The 13,044-nt window shown below is 44.9% G+C and overlaps 1 protein-coding gene across 3 annotated transcripts in view; it reads left to right on the top strand.

Moving 5' to 3' along the window:
- Window positions 1–13,044, top strand: part of LOC125448198 (calcitonin gene-related peptide type 1 receptor-like) — a 115,192-nt gene that overhangs the window by 63,669 nt on the left and 38,479 nt on the right. For all 3 annotated transcript variants that reach the window (XM_059643412.1, XM_059643411.1, XM_048523311.2), the window contains 2 exons: window positions 4,687–4,797; window positions 7,939–8,051. In XM_059643412.1, the coding sequence (XP_059499395.1) occupies window positions 4,687–4,797; window positions 7,939–8,051 (224 nt within the window). The remainder of the gene's footprint in view (window positions 1–4,686; window positions 4,798–7,938; window positions 8,052–13,044) is intronic.

The following is a 13,044-nucleotide window of genomic DNA, read 5'->3' as shown; positions in this document are numbered from 1 at the left end:
GTGTCACAGTGTGTTATCACACTGTCCTTTCACACTCTGGGACTGGGTGTTACACCGGGTCATCGCAATGTCTTTTCACTTTCTGGGACTGGGAGGTACAATGTGTTATCACACTGTCCATTCACACTCTGGGACAGGGTTGTACAGTGGGTTATCGCACTGTCCTTTCACACTCTGGGACTGGGTGTTACAGTGTGTTATCGCACTGTCCTTTCCCACTCTGGGACTGCGTCTTACAGTGTGTTATTGCACTCTCCTTTCACTCTCTGGGTCTGAGTGATACAGGGTGTTATCACACTGTCATTTCACACTCAGGGTCTCGGTGTTGCCATATGTTATCGCACTGTCCTTTCACACTCTGGGACTGGGTGTTACAGTGTGTTATCGCACTGTCCTTTCACACTCTGGGACTGTCTGATACACTGTTGTCATCACACTGTTCTTTCACACTCTCGGACTGGGTGTTACAGTGTGTTATCACACTGTGCTTTCACACTCTGGCACTGGGTAGTACAGTGTGTTACCACACTGTCCTTTCACTCCCTGACGCTGGGTGTCACAGTATGTTATCGCACTGTCCTTTCACACTCGGGGACTGGCTGGTACAGTGTGTTATCGCACTGTCCTTTCACACTCTGGGACTGTCTGTTACTTTGTGTTATCACATTGTCCTTTCATACTCTTGGAGCTGGTGTTACAGTGTTATATTGCACTGTCCTTTCACACTCTGGGACTGGCTGTTACAGTGTGTTATCGCACTGTCCTTTCACACAGTGGGACTGGGTGGTACAATGTGTTATCGCACTGTCCTTTCACACTCTGGGACTGGGTGTTACAGTGTGTTATCGCACTGTCCTTTCACACTCTGGGACTGTCTGATACACTGTTGTCATCACACTGTTCTTTCACACTCTCGGGCTGGGTTTCTCATTGTGTTATCACACTGTCCTTTCACACTCTGGGACTGGGTGGTACAGTGTGTTAGCACACTGTCCTTTCACACTCTGGGACTGTCTGATACACTGTTGTCATCACACTGTTCTTTCACACTCTCGGACTGGGTTTCTCATTGTGTTATCACACTGTCCTTTCACACTCTGGGACTGGGTGTGACAGTGTGTTATCACACTTTCCTTTCACACAGTGGGAGTGTGTGGTACAGTGTGTTATCGCACTGTCCTTTCCCACTCTGGGACTGGGTGGTACAATGTGTTATCGCACTGTCCTTTCACACTCTGGGACTGCGTGGTACAGTATGTTATCGCACTGTCCTTTCACACTCTGGGACTGACTGGTACTTTGGGTTATCACACTGTCCTTTCATACTCTTGGAGTTGGTGTTACAGTGTTTTATCACACTGTCCTTTCACACTCTGGGACTGGCTGTTACAGTGTGTTATCACACTGTCCTTTCACACTTGGGGACTTGGTGTTACATTGTGTTATCGCACTGTCCTTTCACACTCTGGGACTGGGTGGTACAGTGTGTTATCGCAAGGTCCTTTCACACTCTGGGACTGGGTTTTATAGTGTGTTATCGCACTGTCCTTTCACACTCTGGGACTGGGTTTTACAGTGTGTTATCGCACTGTCCTTTCACACTCTGGGACTGGATGGTACAGTGTGTTATCACACTTTCCTTTCACACAGTGGGAGTGTGTGGTACAGTGTGTTATCGCACTGTCCTTTCTCACTCTGGGACTGGGTGTTACAGTGTGTTATCCTACTGTGCATTCCCACTCTGGGTCTGGGTGTTATAGTGTGTTATCACACTGTCCTTTCACACTCCGAGACTGGGTGTTACAGTGTGTTATCACACTGTCATTTCACACTCTGGGACTGGGTGGTACAGTATGTTATCAGACTGTCCTTTCACACTCTGTGACTGACTGGTACAGTGTGTTATCACACTTTCCTTTCACACAGTGCAAGTGTCTGGTACAATGTGTTATCGCACTGTCCTTTCACACTCTTGGACTGACTGGTACTTTGGGTTATCACACTGTCCTTTCATACTCTTGGAGTTGGTGTTACAGTGTTTTATCACACTGTCCTTTCACACTCTGGGACTGGCTGTTAGTGTGTTATCACACTGTCCTTTCACACTTGGGGACTTGGTGTTACAGTGTGTTATCGCACTGTCCTTTCACACTCTGGGACTGGGTGTTACCGTGTGTTATCACACTGTCCTTTCACACTCTGGGACTGGGTGGTACATTGTGTTATCGCACTGTCCTTTCACACTCTGGGACTGGGTGGTACAGTGTGTTATCACACTGCCCTTTCACACCCTGGGACTGGGTTGTACAGTGTGTTATCGCACTGTCCTTTCACACCCTGGGACTGGGTGGTACAGTATGTTATCAGACTGTCCTTTCACACTCTGTGACTGACTGGTACAGTGTGTTATCACACTTTCCTTTCACACAGTGCAAGTGTCTGGTACAATGTGTTATCGCACTGTCCTTTCACACTCTTGGACTGACTGGTACTTTGGGTTATCACACTGTCCTTTCATACTCTTGGAGTTGGTGTTACAGTGTTTTATCACACTGTCCTTTCACACTCTGGGACTGGCTGTTAGTGTGTTATCACACTGTCCTTTCACACTTGGGGACTTGGTGTTACAGTGTGTTATCGCACTGTCCTTTCACACTCTGGGACTGGGTGTTACCGTGTGTTATCACACTGTCCTTTCACACTCTGGGACTGGGTGGTACATTGTGTTATCGCACTGTCCTTTCACACTCTGGGACTGGGTGGTACAGTGTGTTATCACACTGCCCTTTCACACCCTGGGACTGGGTTGTACAGTGTGTTATCGCACTGTCCTTTCACACCCTGGGACTGGGTGGTACAGTGTGTTATCACACTGTCCTTTCACACTCTGGGACTGTCTATTACTTTGTGTTATCACACTGTCATTTCATACTCTTGGAGTTGGTGTTACAGTGTTTTATCGCACTGTCCTTTCACACTCTGGGACTGGGTGTTACAGTGTGATATCACACTGTCCTTTCACTCTCTGGGACTTGGTGTTACCGTGTGTTATCGCACTGTCCTTTCACACTCTTTAATTGTGTGTTACAGTGGGTCATCGCACTCTCCTTTCACACTCTGGGACTGGGTGGTACACTGTGTAATCACAGTGTCCTTTCTTACTCTGGGACTGACTGTCACCGTGGGTCATTTCACTGTCCTTTCCCACCCTGGGACTGGGTGTTACAGTGTGTTATCACCCTCTCATTTCACACTCTCAGACTGGGTGCTATTGTCGTTTCTCAGCTGATTTGGATTGTTTCCTGTTGATCTGGAAGTTTTAACTCTGAAGGTGTCATCTGGAAATATTGGAAGAACAAGTCAGCATGTCAAAATGAGTGAGGCCCAACATCAAAATATTCCTCATTCTCTGCTGCAGTGGCTGCCATTTTTATGTAACCTGCAACTATTTGCCAACATGGAATAAACTTCCAACCTTGTTTAATAAAAGCATCCCTTCTATTTAGACCAGAAGGAACTTCTCCTCTGCACGTTTGACCATGCCTGGCCTGTAGATCCCTGCCAGGAAAGAGATGGCAGCAGCCATCATCATCATGTGTAGCAGCTCACACAGAGAATGAGCACCCCCATACTACAGTCGGCTCAACTCCCACAAACTCAATTCCTACCCCCAATAACCTTGGACTCATTGTCTGTCAAAAATCTACCTTACTCAGCCTTGAATACGTTCAGTGACTCAGCTCCCACTGTTTTCTGGGGAAGAGAATTCCACACGCTAACAATCCCCTACAAGGAAAGAAAATCTCCTCATTGTCTTAAAAGGGATGTCTCGTAAGGGAAAGTATTTATTCTTAAACTGTGCTGCCTCGTCTTTCGCATAAGAGAAAATATCATCTCAGAATCCATCCTATCATGTCCCTTCAGGATCCTATATGCTTCAATAAGATCACCTGTCATTCTTCTCCACTCCACCATCCTACTCGCTTTCCTAATCTCTTGTAGCTGTATACTGATCTTTTTGCAATTCACAGACCAGGATCCCAGATCCCTCTGGACTTTGGCATTCTGCAGTCTCTCTCTATTTAGATAATATGCTGTCAGCATGTAACTTCAGCAAGAGATCAGTGCTGTTAATACCACCAACCTCATCTCTTTGGATGACTCCATTCCCACACTTAGTAATCAGCACCAGTTCTTCCTCTGAAGTCATGGGAATGATTAGCTTGACTGACTTTGACATGGCAGCAATCAAGGGGTGGAAATCTTGAGAAGCTGCGTCTGTGAGAGTTATTACCCTGACATCACCTGCCACTGCAGCACTCCAGCATTGGAGGGTCACCTATGGTGTTCTCAGTCAGGTTCCTGATGTTCCACACTCTCTTACTCAGCTTCAACATAGCAGCTGCAGCATGAAGTGACATATTGTTGGTGATTATGGAACCAAGATATGTGAAGCTGTGAACAGCTTTCAGTATCACACTACCAATTCCGATAGATAGTGGTATTTAGGCCTGCACCTTTCTGCCTCAGAGAGAAGAGTGGAAACTACTGGAGCCTGAGGTTGAGAGCCAAGTGAGCAACATGGAACATTTCAGGAGCAATAAGGTTGGGAGGTTCAGAGGTACATTCAGAAAAGTAGTTAAGAAGGAAGTAAACATTTGATATGCTACTTTTTCTACTTTGCAGGTTCGTACTGTAACCGTACCTGGGATGGATGGCTGTGCTGGGATGACGCTTCAGCCAAATCGATGTCTGCACAACATTGCCCTGATTACTATCAGGTCTTTGATCCTGCAGGCAAGTCTGTAAACTGCTGTTTATCTAGTTCCGCCACCACTCATCTTCTGAACATATCTTAAACTTCAGTGCATTATTTTATGATGTATGACCATGAGCACACACACCACAAAGAGGAAAATCTCAAATAGGGATCCAAATGAAAAGAAACACAAACTCTGCACAGTGACAGGCATCAACTTTCTGATTTCAACATTGTTGTACATGCTGATTGGACTATTGTAATCTCAAAATTTCCAAAGGATTTTGAAGTTATTATTGAAATATAGGAACAGGAGGAGGCATCCAGCTCCTTGAATCTGTTCTGTCATTCAGTGAGATCAGGACTGATCAGTGACCTAACTCCATAGGTCTGCCATTGTCCGTTATCGCTTAACGTCTGTAACAAGTACCCACCATTGTCACTTTTAAGTTTAATTGTTGATTTTGCACAATCGCCATTTCAGGATGATAATCCCAACCTCCTCTGGTCCTGTATAGAGGCATAGAATTGTACAGGAGGGAAACAGACCCTTTGGTCCAACTCATCCATGCTGAACCAGATAGTTTAAATTAATCTATTTCCATTTTCCAGCATTCAGCCCATCACCCTCTAAATCCTTCGTATTCATATACCCATCCAGATGCCTTTTAAAGAAGGAACAAAAACAAAGTTGCTGGAAAAGCTCAGCAGGTCTGGCAGCATCTGTGAAGGAGAAAGCAGAGTTAACATTTCGGATCCGGTGACCCTTCCTCAGATGCCTTTTAAATGCTGTAATTGTACCAGTCTCCATCACTTACTCTGGCAGCTCAGTTTGTACATGCACCACCCTCTGTGTGAGAATGTTCACCCTTAGGGCCTGGTAAATCTTTCCCCTTGCCTTAAACTTATGTTTTGGACTCCCCTATCCTGGGAAAAGTATCTAATTTAATAATCTAAGTATCTGGATCCCTAAGTCTCTTTTAATTCTCCACTGTCACGCTTTTCCCTATTTAGAGAGTATCCTGTTTGATCCTTTGTTAGTCTAAAATTGATAACTTCACTTTTTCCTACGTTCAAATCCATCTGCTAGTTTCACTTTCCATCTACTCTGTTTATAATGCTGACCATTTCTGTGTCATTGGCACATTTGGATACGTGACAGTCTATCCCATCAATTCAGTGAACAGTTGATGCCCCAGTACAGCTTCTTGTGGCTCACCACAAGCCATGTCCTGCCAGTTAGAGCACCTATCCATTATCACTATTCTCTGTCTCCTTCTGCTCAGCCAATTTCCTATCAGGTCAATAAATTTGCCTTCAGTTCTATGAACTTGAACTAACAGTCTCTTACAAGTTATTTTATCAATTGCCAACTGAAAATCCACAATCAACACAGTTACCGTTAGACTACCTTTTTATAATTTCCAAATTTACATTGAATTCAAACTTCACTACCTGCTGTTACGGAGATAGTAGGAACTGCTGATGCTGGAGGATCCAAGATAACACGTTGTGAAGCTGAATGAACACAGCAGGCCAAGCAGAATCAGAGGAGCAGGAATGTTTGACGTTTCAGGTCGAGACTCTTCTGAAGAGCCCTTCTGTTATCATTATACCACCAAATGAATGTGCACTACAAATTCATGGCCTACCACGGTTATTTCAACTATATTTCCATGCACAATGCTTCCTGTAAGAACTCCATTCCATTCTTCTAGTTTCTCTGTCTGCATTGCCACTGTCGTAATAATGCCACATTCCACGCAAGTGTTTCCAACATGTTGCCCTTTCCCCTCAGCCGAGAATTCCTAACCACTGTGATTGACAGGGCCCCCTCCAATCTGTCTGATCAACTGTCTGCATTTCTGCTCTCGCTTTTTCCCTTCCTCCCCTCATCCTGACTTTCAACTCACCAACTTCTAAACGCAACATATGATCCTCTGCCATTTCTGCCTGGTGTAGTCCACCTCTCCTCCTAGCACATCTTCCCCTGCCCTTCCTTTTTCAGAATCTTGAAGGGGCCTGTTCCCTTCGTGACATCCTGCTCCATTCCTCATCACCCCAACACCTCCTGCCTTCCTGACAGCAGCTTCTGGTCCAAGCATGGGAGATGCATCACCTGATATTTTATCTCCACTCTTCCCATTGTCCATGGCTTCAGAAACTGTATGGGATGTAAAACAGCAATCCACTTGTACTTCTTTCAATCTGGTCTACTGTCTTTGCAGTTCACAGCGCACCTCAATGCTGGAGAGACAAAATGCAGACTGGGTGACTGCTTTGTGGAACACCTCCATTCACTTTACAAGTGTGACTTTGAACTCCCAGTTATCTGTCATTTTCTTCTCTTAAATTTCAGTTGACTCTCACTGTCCTCTGCCTCCTGCAATGTTTCAATGAAGCTCAAGCTTTATTTTTAATTAGGCAGTTTACAGCCTTCTGGGCTCAACACTGAATTCACCAAACTCAGATAGTAATGTCTTCATTCTGCGATTCTGCATCTTTATTCTTAACGAGTTTTGGGATCACTGTCTTGTTTTCTATTCTTTTCCTTTTGGACAACACCCAATGAACATTCTGCCATTTACACCTCCTCTAGACATATCCATAGCTTCTTGTTGCTTCAATTGTTTTTGGCCTTGCACCGTGAACACTTTCATTATTTAATCTTTCCTGCTCCCCATCCTATTAGAGATGTTACTTTTCCCCAACCTCGCCCAACTGCCATTTTTAAAATCAGCCACATTTCTAATTTGCTCCAGTTCTGATGACAGGTTGTCGATCTGAAATGTTAACTCTGTTTTTCTCTCACTCTCCACAGATACTGGTTGATCTACTGAGTATTTCCAGCATCTTCTGTGGTTTTATCTGATATCCCAGTGACAAAATCATTCAGGGGAAGATTGAAGCCACAGCCTCACCTGCACCCACACTGCAGACACTTGCGACTGATCTAAACCCCGACCTGGATATTGTGTTACATTCAACTTAATTCATGATTACAACTTCAGATTAAACCTCAGTCTGAGTGTTGAAATGCATCACAAAGGCGACCTGTAGTCTAGCTCTGCAATATTGTCTACCTGCACATTTTCCTTTCTGTTTGAATCTTTTGCTTTTTGATGTACCTCAAAACTTCAAGAATTGAACTGTCTGCAACTCTCTCTTTACCCTTATAGAAAAGGCAACCAAGATCTGTACTGAAAGTGGAAAGTGGTATCGACACCCTTCGAGCAATCGAATATGGACCAACTACACGCAGTGTACAGCCCAAACCATGGGCAAGGTCAAGGTGAGGGATTCTGCTGAATTTTGTGGTTCTTTCGTGAGAAACTGTAAGCTGTATCCATTCATCCCCTTGAATGGCTGGCGCATGATGCCTGCTGTGGTGGCATTTGCCTGCAATTTGTTACATTTAAAGGCAACACCAATTGAAAAAGCAGCACCAGTCAAAGAAGGGTAAGTATATTGTGCGGGCCTCACTTGCATGGTGTCAATTGCTTCGGGAGGAGATGGTGAGACCTCTAGTCATTGTCCTGGTATCTCCTGAATGCTAGGACATGTTAGTAACTACAATGTTCAGGGACAGGGATTTGAGCCAATGAAAAACATGGACCCAAGACATGGAGAGGAAATCCAGACCAACCTTGAGTACATTGAAGAGTCTTGAATGGCTGGACATCTGCTTCCTCATTGCCTTTCCCTTCCCCATCCCTCTCCATATCCACTTCCTCACTCTGCTTCCCATCCCCTCCTCATCCTTGCCACCACAGCTTCCTTCTCCCTATCGTGTTACTATGCCCATCCTGCTCCATTCCCTTCTCCATCTGTGGCCTTAGGGAAGGAATTCTAGGAAGTTGATCCAGCAACTGTGAAGGAGCAGTGATACATTTCCAATTCAGGATGGTGAATGGCTCAGAGGGGAACTTGCAGGGAGTGATGTTCCCATGTAGCTGCTGCCCTTGTCCTTCTAGATGGAAGTGGTTGTGGGTTTGGAAGGTTCTAAGGATCTCTGGCGAATGTTTGCAGTGCATCTTATAGATGGTACACCCTGCTGTTACTGCGTGTCAATGGTGGAGGGAGTGGGTGCTTGGGGATATGTTGCTAATAAAGCTGGTTGCATTATCTAACAAAGAACAAAGAATGGTACAGCACAGGAACAGGCCCTTCGGCCCACTAAGACTGCACATCTTTCTAAGTTGCAAACCTTCAGCTTCTATGTAGCCTGTACCCCTCCAATCCCTGACTATTCATATATCTGTCAAGATGCCTCTTGAAAGTTGATATTGTATCTATGTCCACCACCTCTTTTGGCAGTGAATTTGAGGCACTTACCATCCCTTGTGTAAAAAACCTGCCTCTCACATCTCCTTTAAACTTACCCCCTTTTACCTTAATCCTACATTCCCTACTAATTGACATTTCTACCTGGGAAAAAGAGTCTGACTATCCATCCTATCCATGCATCTCATGATTTTGTAAGCTTCTACCAGGTTGCCCCTCATCCCTTGACACTCAAGTGAAAACAAACTAAGTTTGTCCAAACTCTCCTCAAGCTAATACCTGCCAAACCAGGCAACATCCTGATGAACTGTTTCTGTACCCTCTCCAAGCCTTCACATCCTTCTGGTAATGTGACAACCAGAACTGTACACAGTATTCCAAATGTGGGCGAACTAAAGTTCTATACGGCTGCAACATGCCTTGTCAATTTTTGCATTCTGCCCTGACCGATGAAGCCAAGCATGCCATATGCCTTCTTGGCCACTTTATCCTCTTGTGTTGTCACTTTCAAGGAACTGTGGACCTGTACACCTAGATCCCTTTATATGCTGATGCTACTAATGGTTCTGCTATTTACTGTATAATTCTCTCCTGCATTAGACCTTCCACAATGCATCCCCTCACATTTATCGGGATTAAACTCCATCTGCCATTTCTCCACTCAAGTCTCCAGCCTATCTATATCCTCCTGTATCTTCTGGCAATTCTCCATACTAACCAGAACTCCCCTAATCTTTGTGTCATCTGCAAACTTACTAATCAGGCCACATACATTCTCTTCCAAATTATTCGTATATATTACAAACAGCAGGAGCCCCAGCACTGATCCCTGTGGAGCACGACTAGTCACAGATCTCCAGTCAGAAAAATATCCTTCCATTGCTACTCTCTGTCTTCTATGACCAAGCCAGATCTGTGTCCATCTCACTAGCTCACCGTGGATCCCATGTAAGTACACTTTCTGTATCAGCTTGCCATGAGGAGCCTTATAGACATATAGACAACATTTATTGCCCTGCCCTTGTCAATCATCTAAGTCACTTCCTCCAAACCCTCAATCAACTTTGTGAGACATATTGTCCCCCATACAAAGCTATGCTGCATATCATTAATAAATCCTTATTTTTCCAAATGTGAGTAAATCCTGTCCCTAAGAATCTTTTCCACTAATTTTCCTACCAATGATGTAAGGCTCACTGGCCTGTAATTTCCCAGGTTATCCTGTTATCCTTCTGAAACCAAGGAACAGCACTGGCAATTCTCCAGTCCCCTGGGACCTCGCATGTGACTAAAGAGGATACACAGGATTTTGTACAAGACCCGAACAATTTCCTCACCTGCCTCCCTCAGTATTCTGGGATCGATTCCACCATGTCCTGGGGACTTGTCTAACTTGATGCTTTTCAAAGCATCTAACACTGTTTTTATATTGACATGCCCTAAAAATTCAACATACCCATTCTCAGACTCACCATCCAATCATACCCTTCTCGTTTGTGAAAACTGATATGAAGTATTTGTTAAAGACTCCACCAGGTTAACACTTCATTTTGAGGTAGACAAACAGAAAGCTGGGAAAAACACAGCATGCCAGGCAGCATTTGGAGGAGGAGAAGTCAACTTTTCGGGTATTACCCTTCTTCAGGTCTCCAGTCCAGCAGATGCTGCCTGGTTTGCTATGCTTTTCCAGCCTCCTCTTTGTCTACCTTGGATTCCAGTGTCAGCATTTTTTTTGTCTCTAGCTATTTTTACATATGCCTGGTGCTGCTCCTGGCATGCCCTCCTACGCTTATCATTGAACCAGGGTTGACCCCCAGTTTGATGGTGATGGTTGAGTGGGGGATATGCCAGGCCATGAGGTTACAGATTGTGCTGGAGTACAATTCTGTTGCTGTTGATGGCCCACAGCGCCTCATAGATGCCCAGACTTGAGTTGCAAGATCTGTGTGAAGTCTGTCCCATGTGGCATAGTGATAGAACCACACAACACAATAGAGAGTATTCTCAATGTGAAAGCAGGACTTTGTCTCCACAAAGTCTGTGTGGTGGTCACTCTTACTGATACCGTCATGGACAGATGCATCCGCAGCTGGCAAATTAGTAAGGATGAGATCAGGTATGTTTTTCCCTTTTCTTGGCTCCCTAGCTATGTCCTTTAGGACCCAACCATTTGAAATGGAAGGTGGGACAGAAAGCCTGGTGTTTCAGAGCCATGGTAATGGTGCAAGGCTATCACTCTGATGTTATCACATGTCCCAGTATGAAAGGAAGAACATGGGCTCATGCATAACCACAATTTTTACAAGTGATTCGAAACTCCAAACTGCTAAGATACTGAGAGGAGGACAGTGAAAGATCGAGGCGCAATGGACAGACTGCTCGAACGGCCTGACAAGTTCCAGATTAAACTTAACGCAGATATATGTGAACTGATAGTATTCTGTGGGAAGAATTGGACAGGCAACATAAAATAGAAGGCACAGTTTGAAATGGGATGCTGGATGGGAGAGGGTGATGATTACAATAGAATAGATGTGGGGGCCTATGCTGAGAGCACAGGCTTGGATTTATCGGCAGAGAAATCAAGTTCCAATGTTAGGGGTTTTGCCAAGACTTTACAAAACACCTGATAGGCTGGAGAATGGTGTTTATTTCTTGTAATATTAAGGAGGATATTAAAATCTGGGCCAGAGGGGAAACATGAGCAGAGGAGTTGGAGACTGAGCAAATCTCCCTCTACACAGTCCCTATCAAAGAGTCACAGGACATGTAAAGCACTGTGTTAGGTACAGAGTGAATTTATCTCTACTCTTTTAACCCATAAGTAAAACTTCCTCTTGAATGTCCCCACTCAAACATCCCTGGGACAGTTGCAGCAGGAGGTTAGATACACAGTAAAGCTTCCTCTAAACTGTTTCCGTCAAACACTCACAGGACAGAGACAGCAAAGGGTTAGGTATGGCGTAAAGTTCTCTACACTGTCCCCCATCAAACATTCCTGGGACAAGGATAGCTTAGGGTTAGATACAGAGTAAGGCTCCCTCTAAACTGTCCCCCCAAACAAACACTCCCAGGACAGGGACAGCATGGGGCTAGATACAGAGTAAAGCTCTCTCTACACTGTCTTCCATCAAACAGACTCAATACAGGGAGAGCCTGGGCTTATTTAGAGACGTTACGAGGCGACATAGTTTTAAAGTGAGTGGAGGTAGATATAGGGGAGACTTCAGAGGTAGGTTCTTTACTTAGAGAGTGGTCGAGGCGTGGAATTCATTGCCAGAGATGGTAGTGGAGTCGGCCTCATTAGGGGCATTTAAGCAACTATTAGATAGGCATATGGATGATAGTTTAATGTAGGGTGGAGGTTGGATAGACCTTAGGATTAGGGTAAAAGCACAACATCATGGGCAGAAGGGCCTGTACTGTTTTGCACTGTTCTATGTTCTATGTTCTATGTTCTATGAAAGCTCTTTGTAGACTGCCCCCCATTAAACATTCCCATGACAGGGGCAGCACGGGGTTAGAAACAGAGAAAGGCTTCCTTTATACTGTGCACCCATCAAACACTCCCTGGACAGGGACAGCATGGGGTTAAATACAGAGTAAAGCTTTCTCTACACTGTCCCTCATCAAACGCTCACAGGACTGGGACAGCACGGGGTTAGATACAGAGTAACACTTCTTCTACACTGTCCCCCAGCAAACACTCCCAGGACAGGGATAGCATGGGGTTAGATACAGAGTAAAACTCGCTCTGCACAGTCCTCCCCCCATCAAACACTCCCAGGACAGGGACAGCACAGGGTTAGATACACGGTAAAGCTTCCTCTACACTTTCTCCCACCAAACACTCACAGGACAGGGGCCACATGGGGTTTAATATAGTGTAAAGCTCTCTCTACACTGTCCCTGCATCAAACACTCTCAGGACAGGGGCAGCATGGGGTTAGATACACAATAAATTTCCTTCTACACTGTCCCTCTCAAACATTACCAGGAGT

The sequence above is a fragment of the Stegostoma tigrinum genome, chromosome X (genome assembly GCF_030684315.1).
Source record: "Stegostoma tigrinum isolate sSteTig4 chromosome X, sSteTig4.hap1, whole genome shotgun sequence".
NCBI lineage: Eukaryota > Metazoa > Chordata > Chondrichthyes > Orectolobiformes > Stegostomatidae > Stegostoma > Stegostoma tigrinum.
This window is presented reverse-complemented; position numbering and strand designations above follow the sequence as displayed.